Source organism: Colletes gigas, unplaced genomic scaffold (genome assembly GCF_013123115.1).
Source record: "Colletes gigas isolate AHSC1104 unplaced genomic scaffold, ASM1312311v1 Colletes_gigas_Sc00008, whole genome shotgun sequence".
NCBI classification, from domain to species: domain Eukaryota; kingdom Metazoa; phylum Arthropoda; class Insecta; order Hymenoptera; family Colletidae; genus Colletes; species Colletes gigas.
Genome location: NW_025106637.1, coordinates 5,550,308 through 5,573,214, shown reverse-complemented (window position 1 = coordinate 5,573,214; position 22,907 = coordinate 5,550,308). Strand labels below are relative to the sequence as shown.

Here is a 22,907-nt window from a genome sequence, read left to right as displayed (position 1 = left end):
GTTGACAATCGCTCGAATATCGAAGGTGGCTGCAGAACGTTGAAAGTACCATTCACATTCGCATTGAAAGGTGTTGTCATCGAGCTATAGTTATCACAACATTATGCACAACGTCGTTGGCACAATATTTCGCGGGCCTGTAAAGTAAACGTGGTTTTGCAACGTGGTCGCGGCTGAATCCTTACGATCTCGCACGAGCGAAGCCCTTCGGCCGATTCGGCTAAAGTCGGCTGGCCTGCAGCGACTCTGCGACTCGGAACAGGTTTAGTCGCTCCGCGCGCGCCGTACTGTATGTGTTGTTTCTGTTCGTCAATCTGTCGTGGTCGGTCCGATCGTGAAAAACAGCGACTCTCGCGATCGTTTCGTGCGTTTATTGTTAACCGAACGTCCATTGTTTACGTGTGAGTTGTACGTGAATACGAAAACAGCGTGTTTTCATTATTGGTGATCGTAGTTTCATCGAGTTGCAAAGAGTTTATTTCGAACGTTCCGGCTCGGCCCATCGGCTGACGTGAGTATCGAAAACGCGCGATCTTTTTAAGATACGACGCAATTCGAACTGTACTCGTTTACGCCAAAACAATGCGTGCTTTTAACGTCGATTTCTATTATAGTGCTTACTTTGATTTTTCATGGATAATAACCGTAGAGCGATTTTGTAATAAATGTTAATAATTTGTGACGTTTTTAAAAAGTTCCGATTAGTATTTCTTTCTCTTGGCCATCGTCGTGGTCGTAGAGTTTCAGAAAATAATCACGGTGTTTTCATTTATTAGATTTGTTCGAGGCGAAAATGCTTTTATTTGGATTAAAAGTTATTGTGTATGTAACATTGTTGTAAGTGTGATGGTTCTCATCATTGGTTTTAAAAAATAAAATTGTGTTCGGGCAGGTAACTATATTCGCGATGTGATCGAAAATTTGAAAAATAATGAAATTTTCCTGTCACAGCGTTTGGTTTTTTTTTCACGCCATAACAATCTATCGTGTTGAACATGACGTGGAAATTTTGTAGAAAAATATTTAAAAAATAACTTTTTACTTTGTTTTGCCCATTCATATTTATATATTTTTAATAATTACACTTGTCATACGTACAGTAATAGGTTCAGTTGCAAATATGTAATGAGAAACAATTTTATGAGAAACTCTTTTCGGGTTATTAAACAGATATAAGATTTTTGCAAATATTTCTTTACAATACGATAGAAACAACGCGATTTTTGATCACAGTGTTCTATTGTAGAAGTAGGGATAAATACGAGTTTGATTTTTCACACTGAGTGTCCACTGACCATGAATTATTTGTATTTTATAAGGACATAAATTCTGTTTTGGCGCTGACGTTTGACAGTGTTCGATATATGTTCGGTTAGTTAGTTTTCCCCTGTGCCACTAATTTGGGGTTGTTGAACGTGTTTGGGGGAAAAATCGAAACCATCATTTTTGCAATACATCGTAATATTTTAAATATTGTCGGACATAAATTTAAAAAAATTTTTCTTTAGTGTACTTTCGCTGCATTCACATTTCTATAATATCATATTTTTACCACGGTATACATAATTTATCGTGATTACAATTGTCTAAATTTGAGTGATGAATCAAGGTTGTATCTGATAATAACTTTAGTAAATCTTGCGTTAAAGGGCGTAAAACTTTGAAAAGTTATATCCACCTCTCACGTACTGCAAGTAAATGTTTAGCTTTCATCTTCTTTCGCGTCCAGAAAGAAAGCACGAGACACGTAAAAGTTCGCTGGAATGATTGATAACTCGAGATAAAACGAAACAACGGAGTGGATTTCGCGTAAAGTTTCTATGTTTCTGGTTAATCGAAAAGAGCTTCTTATCGGGCAACGCAGAACCCGAAACTCAATTTCTGTCGAGTCACAATGCGAACTCGAGGTGCAGTTTACTTTTTGCAATCGCCTGTATTTCGAACTTGAAACTGTGCATTAATTTCTTTAGGAGTGAGTTATTTTGTCTGAGAGAAACAAAAATCCCAACTTATATTTACGATACCGACTAAATCCACGATATTTGTCAATCTTGTGTAACTTTCATGTTACAAGATTTAAAAAACTTAAAAACTGAACGTATTTGGGAGAATATCTCTGAATTGATTTAATTGTAGCTATCAGATATTTTGAGAAATGTTATTTAATTATTGGTTAGATGCTTAAAGAAGCTTAACAATAAATGAACTTTATCGAAGATTAAATTTTATTTGAAATGCAAATACAAAATGGAATTAAGACTCTAAAGTGGATGTTAATTCGTAGGAATATATTCCATATGAAAACAGAGTTAGAACAGTCGTACAAATATTTGGAAAGCAGAGTTGGGATTAATTATGAGCGTGCGATAATCAATATCGGATAATTTATGTTTCGATGTTCGAGGTCCCTGCTAAAAATACTAAAATGCTTTCATCAATTTAATGAAAAGCAGAAATTGTTGGTCTTAATATTTCTCTATTTCGTATCAGATATATATCGAACTATTATAGAATTTCCTTATAGCGTTTCTTTCACTAGTCGTCCAATAAAAACGTTTTTTATTTAATTTCTAAATATTCCAAGGCACGCATATATGTTTAAGAATATCTCCTGCGAATTGTACATTCCTCTATTTACTTTTATTTTTATTAGTTTCGTCATTAAACGTGGTTTCCCATGTTTATCTCGCGAATATTTTATAAAATTCCTATTCGAAGAATCGGAATCCGATTCCTCGAGATGTACAAAATAGTTTCCCTCTGTACCTGTCACTTCTTTATTTAATGGAGGTTTACGTTTAGCCAAGAATTCTTTCAACCCAAGGAACATAGAAAATTCTGTCGAAGGCATGTTATGGGAAAATAGGACACGCCGTTACCAATTCAAATCCGATTTCATGAATTTTCACTGTCGTCCGCATAATGCATTGTCGTGAGAAAATAATGCTGTCTTCTTTATCATGCCTCATATAAATCACCTCATTTTTTTTTTCTTTTGAAAAACAGCCCGCGTTGATAAATTTTCCTGAATCAAATTCAAAAAGCAGTGTGTCAAACGTAGATTTACTTTATGTTCGTGTTTAATTAGAAATGATCCATTATATTCTTCAAATTCACTTCAGGCAATGGAAGACCGAGTATAAAAAGTCGATGCACCGCTTGTGATATTTTGTTAGAGTATGTTTATGCATGTTTACGTGGAGTCAACGGTTCGTGTAGTTAAATACGCGGAGACTTATGAAATTAATATTTATTATACAAGTTTGCATCGATCGGAGCAAGTAGTAGTCAGAAGGCGCTAGGTCCGTTGAATGCACCGAGTGGGGTAAATCATCTCAGTCATGTTTCAACAACACGTTCTTGGTTAATCTCGCCACATGAGGTCTGGCATTGCCATGCGATAATTCGATCGGATGGCTATCATTCGCGTTGAATCCACTTTCTCTCGTTTTTAATCTTGACCGTTTCATTTAATAGAGTGGAAACTTGTGGTGTTATTTCTAACTGTTATGCAAGCTTCTTTTAAGAAAGAATTAATAAATCGTTCTTTCACATTTTGACAACAGTTTGTTTAATGAATACGACTAGAAGTTAAAGTTCTTTAAAGTTAATGAAGCCTCAATCAACAAATTAGTATCCTTGATTTTCGTCTTATTTTGGCCTCTAGAATCCCCCATTAAAATTTTTCCCAGGGGTGTATCTCAAATATTCCATATATATTATCAGAAATCAATGTAATATTATTATGCAGAATCACATTAAGATCGAAAGCGACCAACTTTCAATTAACGATGAGCGTTCTTTGTAAATGATTTTAAATTGGAATTGGATGTTCGACGTCCAGTTGCGAACAAGCCTCACCGAACATTTTTAAATCTTAAGAGTGTGGTTGGAGGGTAAGGCGGGTGCGTTAATAACGTAGCATCGGAGGCAACCCACAGGAGATTGCTTTTCCTATTTAGGAACGTCTTTTGAAGGCTTTTCTCGTCCCGCACTTTTTTGATTATGCAAATAAACCGTTGCACGAATATTACGTTTCGCTGTAAATAAGTACCCGACGTTTTAACTGATGACGTCTTAACTGGGAATTATCACCATGGACGGGGGAGGCTCCTTTTGACGCGATTGCTTTTAAGTTGAAAGCGCGCACCTGCGATTTTCATCGGCTTTCTTCGAGCCAACGGGTTTGGAATTTCGTACAATCGTCTCGTTGAAGGCAATTTAAGAATCTGAAAAGTGGTTTTTCGTTTAAGCGTGGCCACAGTTCCGAAGATTACACGTCCTGTTTTGCTTGTTTTTGCAATGCAATTGGAAGAGTTTCTTCCAATAGGCTGCGCAAACCCTTTTTCCCTGCGATAAAAAATTTATTTTGTTCGAGCGTGAAAAAGTTGGCGAACGAAGTTCTCCATCGTGGAACTTCAACGAAACTCCAAGCTCGCAGATTTTTATTAAAATAAAACATTTCTGTGAAGGAGGAGACTTGTTTTCAGTTTTTAAAATTAAGTTATTCTTATATAGATATCGATTGAAAAACATGTGCACAATGTTGTATTTTGTCCTTTTATATGGGATATTATTATTTTTTTTCTGTCGTGACCTACCAAAAAACGATAATTGAGATCGTTTTATTCGTCGCTTCGTACTTTAGTGCCCTCCCTTTCGAAGAAACACAATTGCACGTTCAAACTTGTTATTAGAAAAAACGCAATTTGCGCGATCCATTCCTACCGTGGTTGGTAAATTTATGTAGATCCCAGATCAAATTATGCTGGACCAGAAGTTGTTGAATGCAGACGACAGAACCGTGCATATTGCATTTACAGCGGCTCCATGAATAGCAATATAGTTTCAAAATGAAATCAAATTTTCTTATAAAGTGTAAAGTAGTTCGACTAGTTAATTCATGTTAAATTTTGAAGATATCGTATTGTATCAATTTGACTGATGACACCGAATCACATTTTTCACGATACAGACGAAGGCGTCAGGGCTTCTCATGTTCCTCGACAGTAAAACATTTGTATTTCAAACGTCCAGAGAACAATTTCCTTCGAGGTCGTATTCGTTCTCATCCGTACCCATTTTATCCCTTCGCGATTGTAATTTCCTTCCTTAACCAGAATGAATATTCGTTCTCATCGCGGTCTGTTTTATCGCTCCGAGGCCGTAATTTCCCCTCTTAAAGTATTATTGCATCGCTTCTAATCGCCGAATAATGGGAATAAAAACTATGGGCATAGTTATCCTTCCCCTTTTGTTTTTGCTACCGCGTGGTCTGCGGTTATTTCACGCTTTTTATAAAGAGAATTTCTCACCATAGTTTTCATAAAAATGTGTAAAAACGTCCATATTGGTAGATATTGCTAAACCCAGTAATTGTTCAAAGTAATAAGCATTATTGCGTTGTTCGATAGACCAAAAGTGAAATGAAAACAAATGTTTGTGACCCTTTGTCTCGAAGTGCTCTCGAACGTGTTTGTTTCAGCGGACCATTCGGTTCGGCGCGTGAAATGGGTGTTTCGTCCGTAACAGGCACGAAAACTGGTTGAAAAAAATCCGAAGGAACGTTAATCGAATGTTTTCGCTCTTAAGCCGATGTTGACCGAAACGTTTCGTACTCGAGTGCGGATCAGTTGCGGATTTATTTCATACGTTCGTGGGCATAAATCAAATCACGGTTGCTGTTATACGCGTGTTAGAATTGTTTCAGCTAGATATATCGCAGTGTGCGCTGCCAAACATGCAGGCGAATTGAAAAAATTTATGTCGGGCCACGGGTAAGCGGATTAAATATTCCGATCGTTGAGAAAACTAGGTGAGAATTTCAATTTGCGCCGGTTACGATTAAGGCATTACGAAAGTTTGAGCCAGTGGTAAGGTTGCAAATTTAAGACAAAAATTTAATAATGGTTTCAAACAAATTACAGAAATTACCAACATTTGAAACTTCCGATAGTAATGATAGTGTTCAGCGGGACATACATAAGCTCCAGTATAATAGTGCCTGATTAATTAATTGCGATCACATCGCGTTCGATTATTATCGATATCGTTTATACATCTTCCAGTTTTAAAATTGTTTACTGTATTCTAGCGGAAGCATTATCGCGTAACGAAATCGTACGAAATGTTCAAACAAGAAATATGAATAATTCAGATGATAGTTGCATTCGTGTCCAAAATTAACGCGAAACAATTTCATTTCCGTCGTGCTGTTCGGTAGTATAATTGAATTAGCTGTTTGCGTTGTGTGCAATTCGAGTTCGAAATAATGTGTAATCCTAATTAAAAGCTTCCGCGAAACTTTACAGTGTTCACGCTACTTATTGCTAGTTTCTTCATTTCATTACGGCATAATGCCAGAGCAGTGCGTACAGAGCAGAGTGCGTAAAAGTTGTCGGGTAACTCGAAAAACTCCCGTCAAGGAAATTGCACGTGGTTTTGTGTACATTGCTGTACGCTTTATGTTAATGGCGCAAAAAAATTCGTTTATGTAATTCTACTTACGTTTGCACGAGTTAAATTAATTTTTTATATAAAGTAAGCTTCGAGTTTAATTTCTTTGTGACTCTTAAGGATAATCACACTGAAGACTAGAGACGTGTATTTTTTTATTAGCCAATATTCGTGTTCAAGGGATGAAAGCTGCCCTCTTGATAGTAAAAGAAATACTTTGACCAGTTCAACTTTTAAGAAACTAATGAATGTGGTTTTTAAAGTGTTATTGCAACGTTTAATGATTTTGAAGATCAATAAAATTTACAGATATTATTAAATAATACAAAGATTGATTATCATGAAAAATTATTAGAGTTAATGTCATCACGAGGCTGTGCTTCTTTGTTGAAAATTTTAAAAGAAAGTCGTCGGTTCGAATGCGGGCATAATTATCACTTTTACTTTCGCGCGTCGTGAGCATGCACCGCGGATGCAACTGCACATATAGTGCATCGTCGCGATACTGTTCGTGCCTTTTCGTTCTCTTTTCCTTTGGAATTGAAACAAACAGAATATACGACGAACCTCTGGCAAGAATTGCGTAATTTAACTGCTTTAACGTGAACTCTCTGTTACCGTTTGTTTTCCTTACTCTCTCCCCATGTTTCCCTTTCGACGTTATTTTCCGCCGATTCCGCTTTCCCTCTCGTTTCTCCTGATCTTTTCACCATAGCGCAACAATATTCCCGACGCTTTTATGCTTTGCGAAGCAAATGATAATGCACCCTTTAAATGAAACCCGCGTTATCGATCCTCGTTCGAAGTCTGAGACTAGGCATTGATTGCGGCGAACATTCTTTTCTACCGCGTGCCACGAATTTTTGTCCACTGGAAACTGTTTTCCCCGCGTATAGACGACGCTGTCGAAGTTTCAAATTTATTATAGACGCAAAGTTTGCGTTTTTATTTTCGCCGTTGGATCGTTTCATAACTTTTTGCCAGCAAAAAGTATCGAACGCAAGAAGTATTAATTATTCATAGAGTGTTTATCTTCTTATATGATTTCAATCTTGTTTATCAAAAGTTAATAATAAACGATTATTTTTAGAGTTTTACAGATTACTTGGTTTTTTTAAACATTTGGTTTATACATAATTAGTCATTTCAAATGTATTATTATTTGAGTCACTGGAATACAATATTATCTCATACGAATTATTTATTTGATATAATAAATCGCAGCTTATTTCAAACAATTGATTATTTCGTGCATTGTTTATCAGTTATTGTTCAAATAGAAAGTTTAATCAAATTTGACAAAATGTTTCGCAGTACAGTTTGATCAGTGATGATAAATTATTTTTGTACGATACCTTCGTTTGCGATTTAAGTTAGCAGAACTTTTGTTCATGTATGCTTATAATGAAACGAAGGCTCGTATAGTTAAATACGCAAAGACTTAATATAATTGCCGAAAAATTAAAGTGGTCGCGGTGGTTATGCAAACTTTTGAAACCACTTTATAGTTACAGGAGCATTTAACTGTGTTCTGAACTTGTAATTAGTAAACGTTTCGAATACTTTTTCCTTCTAAAACGTAACACTTAAACCATACTGTAATTAGAGTTTTAAAAAGGAAAAGTTAAGATTATGTTTTTTTTATAGTTCACCCTTATTTAGAACGTACGGCTGTGATTTGCTTTCCGTATTATAACAAGCGTAAAGTTTTATTAGAGCATTTCAAGTTAATCACTTTAATGATCTATAATTGATGCTTATGGAGAGTACAATGAGTTTCTCTATAAAATTTATTTAATTGGGATAGTTTGGCGATAGTTTAAACGATTTAAAAAAAGCTAGGGCATAATATTCCTGAATGGGGAATTGTCTGAAATGTCAACATTACTTTTCGTTTAAATAATCCTTAAACAACTCGTCAAGATCTACGTATTAATCCGTACGACACGTTGAAAAGATGCTTTTTAACGTCCTATACTCTTCGCGTTAGTGTTACAAACTCCACGAAACATTCTTAGAATTCTTGGAATTTTAATTAACGGAATGAAACTTATCTCATCTCGCGGATCGCACGGAAAACGCTCGTTTTACGTTCTCACAATCTAACGGGTCTTCAGCATCGAATGTTACAAAGTCGTTTACCAGTCGCGTGATTATCGAAATTTGGAACGTTGGATCGTGGAAGACCTCGATCGTCGATCGACCAACACGATCGAAGGTCCTCCACGAACACTGAACTCGGTACGCCCACACGCAAGGGCCGCTGCAGGTGCATACACGTAGGTGAGGTCGTACACCACGAGCGTGTGTTACTGCCTGCAGGACATCAGGACCGTTTTATAACTGTTACGACAGAAGAGGCAGGACGACATTCCATCGTCGGCCCGATTTGAATGCGACCTCACAAACAAATCCCGATAATTCTCAACCGCGGCGCACCTTCCACATTATTTTCTCTCTCTCGCTTTGCGGATTCTTCTTCTCTCCGTGCTTGGCAAAAAACGTCATCGATCAGAATTTTCAACCGAATGTTTTTCATTTTCTATATCGTCGACGACGAGCCGCGCGAAAGAAGTTAGCCAGCGGCGCGCGATCAGGAATTTGTCCTGAATTCCACGAGGTACGCCTTTCTCACGGAAAAGAAGTGTTTTATCGGGTTTCTCGCAGAAAGTATCACCTCCGCTGTGCGCGGTGATACGGAAATCGTGTTTCCCAGCTTGGAAATTTATTGGACGTTCCTCTCTGTACGATCCGATTCTCCTCTTCTTTCCCAAATTGGTATTCCTATTTATTAATGCGACCATTCGTCTTCCAGACAACTCGAAAATTCGGTGGAATTCCTACGGAACGTTTAATTCAGGATAGGTCGTATCTCGCGCTTGTTTTATTGAACCTGCAGCGCACCTTTTTCCTCGAGTTACGTTTCAAGCCGTACGAGGCACAGAAATATTTATCGTGCCTTGGTCATCATTTTTATTTTCGTTGGAAAATTAGTGCTGTTAGTCACGGTGGTACTTTTTTCACTCTTTCTAAACTTTAGTGATTCGCTTTGTAGAATCTATTATTATTTAAATAATATTGATCTGGTTAATTACTAACTTTGTTATTAAATAAAAACGTAGCTAAATCTTCGAAATGCCTCCAGATACCACGCAATAAAAATTCATCCTTGGAGCCATGAACGCATAATTTACAAGGCATTCAAGGCGAACGCGTGTACAGCTCAGCCTGCGCATTATTACGTTTAGAAAATTGTTATTTTTAAAACATCGTACAGACGAGAAACGTTCGTAGCACGTTCGCGAGTAGATTTCATCTAAATCCGTCCGAAATAATTCAATCAGCGACCAACAGTTCCGATCCTACGCTGCGCTTTCGTTCTCTGAAACATTCTGGCCGAACGTTAGACTCTATTTGTTTCCTTCGACGAGCTGGAAAGAGTTTCTCCATTAATTTCTGCGCCGCGCGTTTCTACGCTGTCGAAAAATTCAGGCAAACAAATCGCGAGTGTGCTTTCCAACGAATTTCTCTAATTTTCTGTATTTTTTGCCCCGGAAGTTCTCGCTCCGATTGAATTTATTTCCATGGTCGCCGGGCAGCGTCTCGCACGTGCAACTACGACCGAACCCCGATGGAAATTCCGATTTTTCCGAAGTTTAGAATTTCCCTGCACCTTCGTTCACGCGTGTACGCGTGTATTTGAAACCGTGCGGTACGGGTTTGCGCACACATGCAAACGAGCGCGCGCATTGAACGCGCGCGCCGCCCCGCTCGACCAACAGGTTTACATTCTATAAATGCCGCAGGAATTACAAACTCATGGAATGTAACGGATACAGACGCAGTTGACGTCGTTTCAATTCAGCGATGCACCAGAGTTTACGTACGCGCCAAATAGAATGTGCCCGTCCCCATTGTCTTCGCGTGGACGTCGTCGCGTACGATACTAAGGGCATTATATTTTGATAGAGTTAGGTATTGTAAGGTAATATCTGTCGTTGCGTAATTCCCTTCACTCGTGTCGATTAAATTATAAACCGCGCGTTTCAAGGTAACCGAAACTTTATTTTTGTAACGCGTGGCACAGGTGTCCAGAGAAATTCTGATATTTCTCGTGCTGCACCTAATTCTGTGGTTATTTTAGTAAGGATTGTTTGTTCGTTAACACCAGTACATTTTCGAGAATTATTCCGGAGCAGTTTGTAAATTTGAATATTTTTGTGTCACGTGTTCTGGCTATTGAATTTGTACATTAAATTTTGGTATATTTCAGTCGTTGTCAACACTGCTTCGAAAATAAAAATTTGTTCAAAAGTAAACACGATGCAATCGCAAGATTTTAAGAAATAGGTATTCACCTTGTAGATAGCAGAAAGAAGTGGATACATATTTGTACAGCATTTTAATTGCGTACTCTCGATTGATTCGAGATATGACTTAATTTGTTCTCACGTTTAATATTAATAATTTATCACTTTGTATTGTTCACACGCAGGAAAGAAGAGCTTTCAGAGCATTTATAGGCGCGCAATATAGGAATGTATTTTACGATGACACTTTGTCAATATTTGACATCCTCGCAAATATGTACATAGTCTTTATCTTTAGGCTTGTTTGCACACGATATTAATTATCGCGTATTGTAAATATGAATTTTGGATATGTGTTTTACACTTTCACTTTGTTATATCTTTCCACTCCTTGAGCAATGCCCACTTTTATTTTATATTTCTGCTCGTAGAAACGAAAAATTATTCCTTCGTTTGGTAATTTCGTACAATCGTATAATTTATATAATTCAATATAAAAGTCTTTAATTTTAATAGTTTCATGTATTAATTTTTTGTATTTACGTTTAGAAAATAGCTGTATTCCTCTTAATATGTTAGAAGTGAAACGAAAAATTATTCAAGTTTCCCACATCAGCATCCACATAAAATTTCGTAGTCCAAGACTATTTTTACGATCGTTGCGTGAAAGTTTAACGCGTAGGTCATAAAATAGGCACGCGCATACGTTCATTTACCCGTTGAATTTTGAGTTTCGAACCAAACGTAGATTGTTTCCTGGTTCGTGAAAAAAATATTGCCAATATCGTCCCGCGTTGTGTAAATTCTTTAAACGCTCGAAGCACCGAACACTTTTTTCCCATTAAATTCCAAGCGATTATTTGTTCCGTAAAAACAGCGATTGTAACGCCGAGGCAACGCTGAATAGTACACGACGATTGATATGGCATAAAAGAATGCATTTCCTACACGGCTAATTTGTTAGAATGTCTAGAAAAATGACAAGGCTGAGTCGGCAAAGGATAGTGCGACGCTTGAGTCATTAATTTCCATAAAGTTGTCCGTTTTTGCATTTATTATTTCTCCTTAGCGGTTGTTTTGTTCGATCGAGCAGATACAATCGCGTCACGGGTTATTCTGTTCGAGTGCACTTTCCTCTCGCGACTGCATTCTTGCGCTCGCCTATGCGCGGCTTGGCACGCAAAGAGAAAGATATTGGTTATTTAACATTATGAAACGTCGAGAAGAGAAATTTATCCCTGACGGAGAAAGGTGGGGAACGCGTCTAGAAAAGTGAGAGCAGAGTGTGTTGATTTGAGAAGATACAGGTTATCGACCGCTCTAATAAATATATTCGCTCGCAGCACAGGTGACGTAACAATGATGCATTTCATAATGATGAAAGTAAAGAAAACAACACTCGTACGATACACTCTCGTGCAAGGCCTGGCGGGACTCCATGGCGTATCATTTGTTAGCGTCTTCAATAGTATTAATCATACATAAGGTTTATATATTTGCAACTTTTTGAATGGAAATAAACTTGCCTTCTCCATTGACTTTAAAGTAGATAGAATTGTACTCCTCAGGTTTCTGTAGTACATTATCCTTCGATTTCGTTAAATATTAATTTTTATTCAGGATTGATAGTCATTCTATAAACTATATAAAAGAACAAATATTATAGACTTATGATTTCTATATATGTTCGTGTATCTGAGAAAATGGCCGGCGATAAAGCCGGCGGAAAACCCTACGCTGCTAAAATTCTTGAGAGAACGAGGATTCTGCATTTTTCTTAGAATATATATTTTTCTCGTTCGTCTTCTTTTCGCGCGTGACTTTGTTTCGCTTCGATAAGCAAGCTTCTTTTCCTTCTCTAGGAGTTGGTCAATTTTTTAGATTCCATTTCCTCTCCGTTTATACATTCAATTTCCATTCTGCGGGCAGGGCGCGGTTAAATTCGTGCAACCGTATTTCGGGAAATTTATGGCCCGTAGAATCGCAAAGCCGCCGAAAGGCAGCTCGGTTTCTAGATCTCGCAACGAATTGAAATCATTTTTAAACGTTAACTGTATAAATTATTTTTGTAATTGTGTTTGTTTCGTTCGAAGAATTGCATAAAGTCTCTGTGGGATCTATTTTATTTATTAAACGGGATACGTTTCGGTGATGGCCGGCGACGTTGAATTTTTCCCTCGATAGAAGTACTTTTCGTTTGAACGGAAAGATATATACTTCATTCTTGCCAAACGAAATATTTCAAGTTCGGTACGAGGAAAACATCGAGCCGTCGCGCGCGTATCGAATGAAATTCCCAAAGTTTGTATCATACGTGGAACAAGCCTAGCACATGTGATTAGAGAGATTAAAGGGAAACATTTTATCGCAAACGTTTCGAGAGAATTTAATTCACCTGAAAGCTTTTAGAGGGTATCGCCACGTTTGGAAAGTTACTGCAAAATTCACTTTGCAACGGGGGAGTCGTGCAATTGAAATATATTCGATAGAACGATTGAGTTTTCGTGCTTTTATCGTATTCCGAACATAATTGAATCCATTCGACTTCGTTTTCCGCAAATGATCAAATCATCCAAAGTAAATACAACGCCAGTGATACAATTCGAAGTGTGTTCATTTACCAATTATAAAAATTCTATGCAGTCTTCGCAAGCTTGTTATTTTTATTGAGCTTTTGTCGAGCTGTATATTTTAAATATTTTTAAATGCACTAAAAATGGCCTTGCATGGGTATATAGTATCGAGAATTCTTCATTTAAGAGCCATATACTTATTTCTGAGTAGTTATTTCTAGTAGGTCACCTCATTAAACTTATCTGCCCAATATCATACACCTACGTGCGATTATTAATCTTTTATCTTGCTATTAGTCTCTTACACTTATCTTATCTCGTATTTATTTTACTTAAACTTTAATATATTGTCCTCCATATCTGATTCTTAAAATTTTAAGTACCAATGTTTATTTTTAAATATATCGAGAACCAATTTTCTCTCGGATAGAAATCTTTCACGAGTGAAATAACGCAGGGTCCATTGTGTGGTCTCTGAAATTTTTCCATGTCGTTGCAACTAAACTTTCAACCGGCTCCATTTTACTGATAACGCGAGTCGCAAGCGTACCGTGAGGAATTGGAGCACGGAACGTCTCGATTCCGATTTTAATTTTTTCGCTAACCGACGGATTGAAATAAACGAGAGTGAGGGAACCGTCCGCGGAAGGAGAATCGCAATAATTACAGCGGGGCCCGGCGTTAATTGAAATATCCGCGGGCACGTATTTATCGCGCGATCGACGCTGCGTTTCCGCGATCGTATTGCTCGGTCTCGCGCGGGAATATTAATCGAGAAATGTTTCCTATCTTCCGCGGGTGATCTTTTCTTCGTCATCGCTCGTGCGAGAAGTCACGCGACAATGAGCCGGTCTAGGACGAGAGAGGCGGGCAAAAACCAGAAAGAGACCATTAAATCTTCTTCGTCGTTGGCCGAAGCGCGCGACGGCGGCCATGCTTTCACGATTTCTCGATCTGGAACTGCTCTCGAATCAAGTTGAAAACCGAGCGAGTGACTCTCGATCGTCGATCCGTGACACCTTAAGCGTGCCTATGTGGACACACGCTTAGCACACATCCGCGTCGAGAAATAAAACGGCAAAGTTATGCCGCTTTTTCCGCCCTGCTCTCCCTCTGCGCGTTTACGGCGAACACATACCGGGTGTCCTTGCGGAATGAAAGTACCCTGGAAAACGTGACCTCTCCTTCCACCTATGAGTAATGCTAGCCGCGAGCCCCGTAGTCTCCGGTGCACGTTGTCGGATCGAGGCTGCCTCGAAGAAACACTCTCAGCTTTCTCGAATGGAAAAGTTTTGAGATTTTTTCCCCAACCGGATACGGTTCAATCGCGACCGTCCCGTGCACTTGAACTTTTTCATACTGTCAGAGTCTACTAATACTTTCCGCGCGATGAATCGCTAACGCCACGGTACTTCCGGGAGTGAAATTTGTTTGCATCGTTATGAAAACGAGCCGCACGAGAACGTTCAAGCAGAGATTCACCAAGTCCTATTTAGATAAAAGTTTATTTTAAAAGTTTGAATTTTTGATCGCACGTTTTAAAAAAATTATATTTTGTTCAAGTAAAATTCGAAACGGTAAACATTCAGGTTCAACCGAAGTAGCGATCCCATACTGAAATGCTAATGCAATTACGAGAAAGTGTGAGATAATTATACGTGTCAGACGTCATGCGCGTCCCCGATATACTAATCGTCGGTTCGATAACGCAATTCGTATTGATTGTAGCAGAAGAGGCGAATAATTTTCTCCTAAACAACAATACACTCGATACCGCCGCGAGACACGGTTTACGCTGGAATCGATGTCACCGATGAACGATCGAGGAACGAAAAAGGAAGTTGACACAAATGAGTCGCGCGATTCGAATTCGAACGGAGTTCTCCGCGAATGGCGAACGAAATTTGCAATGGCTACGTTCTTGCCACTCGTTTTCATTAAGCACGCAGTACGAGATGCTGCGAGTCCTTCACATTGTGCGATGAGAATGTTAATGCGATAGAATTAACATAAAAACATCGTAGAATTCGTCTCGTAGGATTTTGTAAATTGTTATTCTAAATGCGGCGGTTACACGTGAATTATGACGGCCAGTCTGGCGTCGCTGCAGAGATAATTCGTACAATATTATTGCCCTTTACGTACACCGACGAATAGCAGTTAAATTCACTTAGCGCTGTATCAGCTTGATGAATTAGCACCGTTGGCAACTGCTTCGACTTTTGTTAAGCCTCTTTATATTAATTTGAATACAGCGGGCTCCTCGTGAATCGCAATTTATGTACGGAGAACCGGCCGTTTCCATTTCACGGACTTTTTTCAAGATTTGTATAATTTGCGAGTTGCATAAAGTCGTCGAAATTGAATGGTCCGGTGCAACAATGAGCGAGAGAGAGTTCATTTATGAAATATTAATATTGTTTGAAAGAAGTGAAATTGTGGAAGGATAAATTTTTAAAAATTGAGGTCGTGGAACTCGACACTAAATATTCAAGGCCATTTCTAAACAATTCAGCTATACTTTAGTCATCATGAATTCTACCCAAGGATTGTCTCGATCCTACCTCAATTGGCATACGTCACAATCAAGAATACTCAATGACGTGTGCTATGCAGGAGTTAGGAATCACCAGATGTCTGTGGAATATACGAGAAGGCAATTGTTATGTTTACACAGTTTCTCGCGATACGTCTTAATTTTAAAGGTACTATAAAATTAATTAACAGAGATTATAGTACTTTGACTTGGAATTTAGATGCAGTTTTGAGTGTCCAACTCATCCAATTTTTTTGATAAGAAAATTCTTGGCTACTACTATTTTGTCATTCGTATCCTTGTATTGTTGTATGTACATTGATGGGATCCCTTTTAATGGAGCGTGTTTTGCTGTTAACATCGAAATTAATAGTGAATTATCGGCACTGACGTCAGAAGCGATCCGAACATGAATAAATTAGACACAATTGCCGTTTGATAGAACGTTTCAGCGCACTGGGACCGGTTTAATCGATCAAGATGGCGCATGATCCTCGTGAATGATTAAGCTAACGTTCCTCTTTAATTTCAGGTTCGGTCGAAACACAGAAGCGAATCAGAAGGAAACGTGTATTGGCTTCCGTTCTGAGACGGTCGACTTCGCGAAAGTGGAGCGACTACGTGAGATCCGGTTTCGGAAGGACGGAAAAATATGAGCATCTCGTAAAGTCGGTTAAAGTGCAGCTTTCAGACACCGAAGGGGTATACCATGGAAACCGAAGAACTCACTAGGCTCGTAGATGAGATCTACAAGGTAAGCGTCCAAACGTATCGATCGCGAGATCGCCTCACCTTGCCGGTATTGATCACGACATCGCTGGTTTCTCTTCCATCGTAACGCGAATAGAAATCAGACGCAGAAAAACTGGAAAGTTCTATCATACTTTCGACGAAATTAATCGATCGAATCGGAATTGCGTTAGGTTAACTGAGCAATTACGCGACAGTGTCGTCGATTAGAGCTGCTTCTTTCTGTGTCAGCGACGAACCAGTCGTGGTTTGTACTGGGAAGTGAAATTTGTGTTAACTCTACCTCCAACGATAGTATGGGAGAGGAAACTAGTAAATTTAGTCTTTGGCCTTTTCCATTGATAAAATTTTCTATTACGATAGTTTCGATTTAGAATCAATTGTCTTTTATTACTCTTAATAAAACGAGAATGAGAAATGTTTTGTACAACGGATCTCTGCTGTTGAAGACTTTGAAGCTTTTAGTTTTTAGATTCATTTTTCATGTTTTCACTACTGACGTTATGAAACTTTTTAACGAGTATTTTTAACAAACATAAAGTACTTCAGGAAGCATTCTGTTATATTCTGTTATATAATGTTATTTTAGTTTTAATTTGAAAGCTCGTATACCCCTACTAACACATTCGTGGACTCTCAAGTTTTATATTTAACGTAGACTCTCTTTTGTATATAACTTAAAGCTATTAAATTTTATACAATATATTTTTAACCAAAGGAAAATTATCGTAGTAACTTTATTAGAATCGTAGTCGATTTGTGTTTAACATAAAAGGCCTCGAATAAATAAAAATCTAGGCAAGGAACTTTAATAGTTTCTCCATATCATGCAAATGTTTGCGAACGTATGTTAATTTTCGCTTTGGAGTTCCAAATGGTATTTCAATGCTTTAGTAAAGAAACTCTGCGGAAGTTCTTTGGTACGCGAACTGTTTGTGTTTGCCTGTCCGCAACGGTGCAGGCTGAATCCTCGAAATTCGTTTTCTCCGTTCTAATTCCATTTTGGTACATGTTTTCTTCCGTCTCGCGGAGAAATGGGAATTGCCCTGACGCGAGTTTTGCCCCGTCCACGGATATCCTCGCGATTATTCTTTTGCCTCGGGCCAACGAATTTTCCACCGAGTTTCATCATGCGGACGGGAACATCCGTGTAAACACCAAGATATCTCGGTCACGTGTCACTCAATATACGCAGAATAATGAAAAATGGGTTTCCGCTCGTGTGCCTTCCCGTGGATACGAGCTTCCTTCCGAGTACACGCGTTTACTTTTCAAAAATTGGCATCGTAGATTTTTCCTCCAAGACTACGAAAACTGAGCTTCCTTGCGCGTGTATTTCCAAGCGTAATAAGTTATTATCTCATTAATCTGCTGCATTGTTTATCGAACGTGGACGATCTTTGCGTAAAATTGGCAAAAAAATTGAATGCAAAATCAACCCGTTACGCGACTGGTTCTTTTATTCAATGGAAAATATCTTCTTTTAATTTACTTTCGAATATGATTATCAATAAATAAAAAAAATAAGTATGGATATAATTGTAGAGAATAATTTGCTTCAAAATGTCATTTATACGTACACGTACGTTACCGTCGTGTCGAGGACGGTACCATAAATCCACAAGCAACAATTTTCAAAGGATTACAAGGGGAACGATTCGGGAATAAGAATTAACGTTCCCCGGCTAAACGCGGGGACCAGTTTCACTCGAAATTTATTTCCGGACGCGAAGCAGTCAATTTTCTTCACCCGTGACACAAATAATCCAGCAAGAAATACGAGCAGGACCGGTTTCCTTGCGTTTGAAAATCATAACGAAAAGCTCGATCCGGCTGAGTGTACAAGACTCCCTCGCGGTGCATCCCCGCAGTTAATCCATCTATTTACCCCGCCACTTATAAAGCTGTCTGTCTCGAAAATGCGCGTTTACGCGAAAGCCCCCCGTAGACACGTTTACCGCAGAATTTCCTGATAATTAGGTGTCGCCTCGGAAAATTATTCGTTGCGAATACAAACAGGGGCGAACGAGGCAGGGAAGAGAGGGTAAGAGAGATAGTCGTAAGTAGTGGATGGCGCTCACGGGAGCGAGAATGATTAGGCGGAAGGTAATCTTATTAGTCGTTCGGCAGTCAAGCTTTCCTTTAAACTCTGACGCCCTCCTCTTCACCCTTGTCCCGATCGTTCGCACTACGGAACTCCGGTCTCTCCCACTATCCCTACAGACTCACCCCCTTACGCAAATAACGACAGATATTTCGCGGAACATGCGAAAACTAACGCGTTTGAAGTGACTACTTCGTAATAACGACGGTCGACGACTTACGCAGCTTCCTGTTTTCGACGATTCGTTATTACAGACCTCACGATCACTCGTATCTCAGTACGATTAAAATTATTTCTTTACGTATTTGTGGCTTAATAAATTTGCCAGGACGTCCTAATATTATTAAAGTTACTCGCGAAGTCTCAAAGAAAAATACACTTAAAAAGTTGCAACGACGTTTTCTTGCCCATCCATAAAGATCACTGATTAAATTCCTCGTCAGGATTATCGAGGATTCTCTTGTACAATGTTTCGTTTATATTTTAATCTGTTTCAAGTAAATATTTGCATTGCCCAGGTATTAAAAGTTTTAGCGCCGACTGTGTTGTTTCCCCTCTTGAGCTTTCAACGGGGTTTTGAGCAGTGAATTGTGAGGTATTGATTATTGATGGGGCTGAACGTTGTAATTAAACCGATCGAGCTTTGAAGTCGATTTGAAGGTAAACATTGTTTTTGTTACTCTATTGAAATCTATTTAATGTTTATAAAGTCGACGACTGTTAGTGGCCAGTTATAGCGGCGAATGTAAACAAACGTTTTTTCGATCTCTGTATTTGCACTTGCTTAATGAATTCCGCTGAAGCAAGTTACTATATCGAGTTCTTTCGATTCTGCAAATAGTAACGGTACGATTACTGCAGCATATTAAAAGTTCGTAACGATTTGCGTATCGATAAATTGATGAAACTTCGTCGAAAATACAGTCCGGAGTTCTCGTTCGCGCGTTCCGTAATTCTCTGTGTACTTTTTTTTAGGAAACGATTCTTCAAGAATAAATTATGTAATAAAGTTATCGCGTAACTTGAATATTCCGCGAACTTTCGAGGCGTGAAATCGCTCGCTCTCTGATATGGTTTTAAACTTCGGGTTAATTTATCCCCGTCCACTTTCCCGGCGTTTTGCATTTCCGCGCGAATGTACTGTGCAATTTTAAAATTGATCCTGTAATTATTGCTCCAAATGCTACAAACGATTGGCGTCTCTCGGAAAAAAATATTTTTAATACATTAGTCTGTACAAGCAACGTGTAAAACTTTTTCAACTCCTACGATTGGGTCCTTTTCTCGATACTCGAATCTTATAATACTTTTGAACGTTTTAAGAATTTGCAGAAATAAAAAAGAATTATTTACATGTAGAGAGTCGGAACGATTCTTTGTTTTGCGTTAAGATGTCATAAAATTCTGTAACGTAAACGATGAAGGAAATGTGAGTCGCTTTGTAAATTTCGCAAGAAAAGATAATCAAACTCTGCAGTTAATACAGAATTTAATGGCTTGCCGAGTACGGCACGAACTTCGTTGCGATTTAAAGATGCAAGTCCAGCGAATCTTGAGTCGAGAAAAAGAACGTGCTGAAATAATGCCGAGGCCTTTCAGGACTCGCTTCGTCAGAAACAAGATTTGTATGGAGCTTATTATATTCTCTAACATAATAAGCAGTTCCACTTTGTCCGGCCAGGGAACGATATAAACCCTTCGAGCCAAAGAAAGCTTTTTTTCAACGTCTTTGAATAATCCTTTCGGAGCGTTTAATGCGAGGAACGAAATTATTTACAGTAATTGTTGTCTTCCATAATGAAGTTTCTTATTTACCGGCGTGTTGGTGTGTATCTTCGATGAAAAGAACGATTCTCAAACTATTAAACCGTTCTCTCATCTAAGCTATCAGGAGAAATGTTGTTGCGAGGGAGGATAATTCGGCGACAAAATATCTCATTTATTAGGTTCAAATATGTAGGTTTATTTATTAACAGTTTGAAATGCAAGCTCTATTAACTGATGTATTAAAATTAAAAATGCCCAATAAATAATTCTAAACTCGAGAGAGACGAAGAGTTTCGTTTTCCTCGATGAATCGAAAATCGTTAATAAACTTGGACAAATTAGGGGGACAGGACCTCGGGAAACTCACAGACCGTTCACTGAAATATGATCGAACGAATTAATGTCGCCACGAATAGCTTCATTAAGACGCCATTCCGGTCGAATTAGTAGCGCTGTTTCCCGTGCTTTCTCTATCTTTTCACTTTCTCCGGGACGGATCGCGAGGGTGGCACAGGGTACGCCATAAATTCAGCAACCGCTAAAGTTATTAAACGTAATTACCAGTGAAAAGCTCAAGGGTTGGCTGGACCGTGGTATGGACTCCCCCTTTCGCGTCCCGGTAATCGATCTAACGTTCGCCGGTGCTGCAGGAAATAAAGGATACAAATCGGTTTTCCTCGGTGCGTGGGCGGGGGAGGTTGGGGGAGGTTGCAGGCGTATTTGGACGTGTTGAAATTAAACTGCAGGCCGACGATCGCGGCCCGGTGGTTACGACGCTGTCGCCGCGCGTAATCCCGGATAATCCTTTAATTTTTGCGGATTCGATTTTGCTGGCCGGCTGCTGCGTGAGCCGCGTCCATACGAACAAGCTCGAACTTGCACACGACACCTCGTAAAGGCTTCTATTTGTATCTGCCGGCGCATATATTAATCATACGTGAAACCTGTTTGTACGAACACGTGCCCGTGCACGTGTATCGATACATAGATCGGCATAGATCGCGTATTGAGCCGTACGGGGAACGTGTATTGATCGTCGGACTGTGTTGTCCTGCACATCGTATCCCGGCCATATGTGTATCGGTGTGAGCAGAAATTTACAGGTGTACTCGTCGTCGTGTTGCGTCGACTTATTTGTGTACCGTACGCGCGGTCGGACGTTCGATGTTGTTACGCGATAATAATAAATGAGTACTGTTAATCAATGACGAAATTGCCGGATTACGAGTAACTTAATAGGTTCGGCATTATCACGGAGTAATCGTTTGCAGATCTCCTCGATCGATATCCATTAACGTTTCCGGTTGCTTTTATTTGAAAATTCTGATCCTGCGTATACCACGGTGGCAATTCAAGATATTTACATTAAATTTGTTCCAATACGATTAAGAGGATAAGAGTAGCAATGGATGTAATAGCTTTATTCCAATTTGGAATAATTTTATTTATTTATCTCTCGGCTATTCTCTCTTTGCTAAAATTCTTTGTAGAGGGTTGTCTCAACCATTAAATATAATAATTCGTATATATATTACCGCATATTTCACAGTATAGTTATTAATAGTACTTCTTTCGAGGTTTCTTAAAGCTCGCCACGTTAATAACGTCGGTTCCTTTCGCCGCGTGGGCGGAGAGTTAATTAAGAATTAATCAGCACCCTGTCTGCAGTTCCTTGGCCGGTGAACGGTCCGCAAAAATACCTCATTTGTGTCCGATTGGATTATTACAGTTTCGCGATAAATTACTTGCGTACTCGAGCACATTGATAATTGTCCAAACACCCGTACACTTCTACACACCGATACACATTGGCTAGGGGTTGTGACGCCTCGCGGGCACCTGTTTCGAGGGGTGTCTCGATGGTGGTCTCGATGTGGATCGGAAGCCAATTAATATCCACTGGCGTCCTCCCGTTTCCCTATGGTGAGCCACCGGAATATACCTCGTTGAAACATAACTGCGCGGCTCGTGATATACTCGTGCCATGGGGCTCACTTGTCGACGATAGGACCCCATAAACCCCGTCATGCGATAACAGCGTTAACCTGTAGTTACTTCGTTATTTTCTAACGGCCTCCGTCTCTGGGAAATCGAGATGGTAACAAGACGAGCGTTCCTTTTTCGTCTTCTTCTTTTCTTTCTGGAATCTTTCGTGTGATTTACTCCGGTCTGATTTATCGCGGCGATTTCCAAGGAAATTTATTAGCGCGCTCGCGGAGCCCGGGCTTCGCTTATTTCGTCTTATCGGCGCGATACGGATGCATAGAGTGTCGCGCGGATGGTTTATGAAATTTATTAGATGGCCTTCTTCTTTATTTAAAACGTACCGTATATCGTGGATTAAAGGGTCTTGAAGTTTCGCTACATCTCCTCTTCAAAACGGAATTTGGATAATAGTCTCGACGATAGGG

At 39.1% G+C, this 22,907-nt stretch overlaps 1 protein-coding gene across 1 annotated transcript in view; it reads left to right on the top strand.

Moving 5' to 3' along the window:
• The first annotated feature begins 324 nt into the window (after positions 1-324).
• The window catches only part of LOC122396800, a 184,521-nt gene continuing 161,938 nt past the window's right edge, over positions 325-22,907 (top strand). The window contains exons 1-2 of the mRNA XM_043395487.1: positions 325-511; positions 16,408-16,629. Coding sequence (XP_043251422.1) covers positions 16,585-16,629 — 45 coding nt within the window. The 5' untranslated portion in view covers positions 325-511; positions 16,408-16,584. The remainder of the gene's footprint in view (positions 512-16,407; positions 16,630-22,907) is intronic.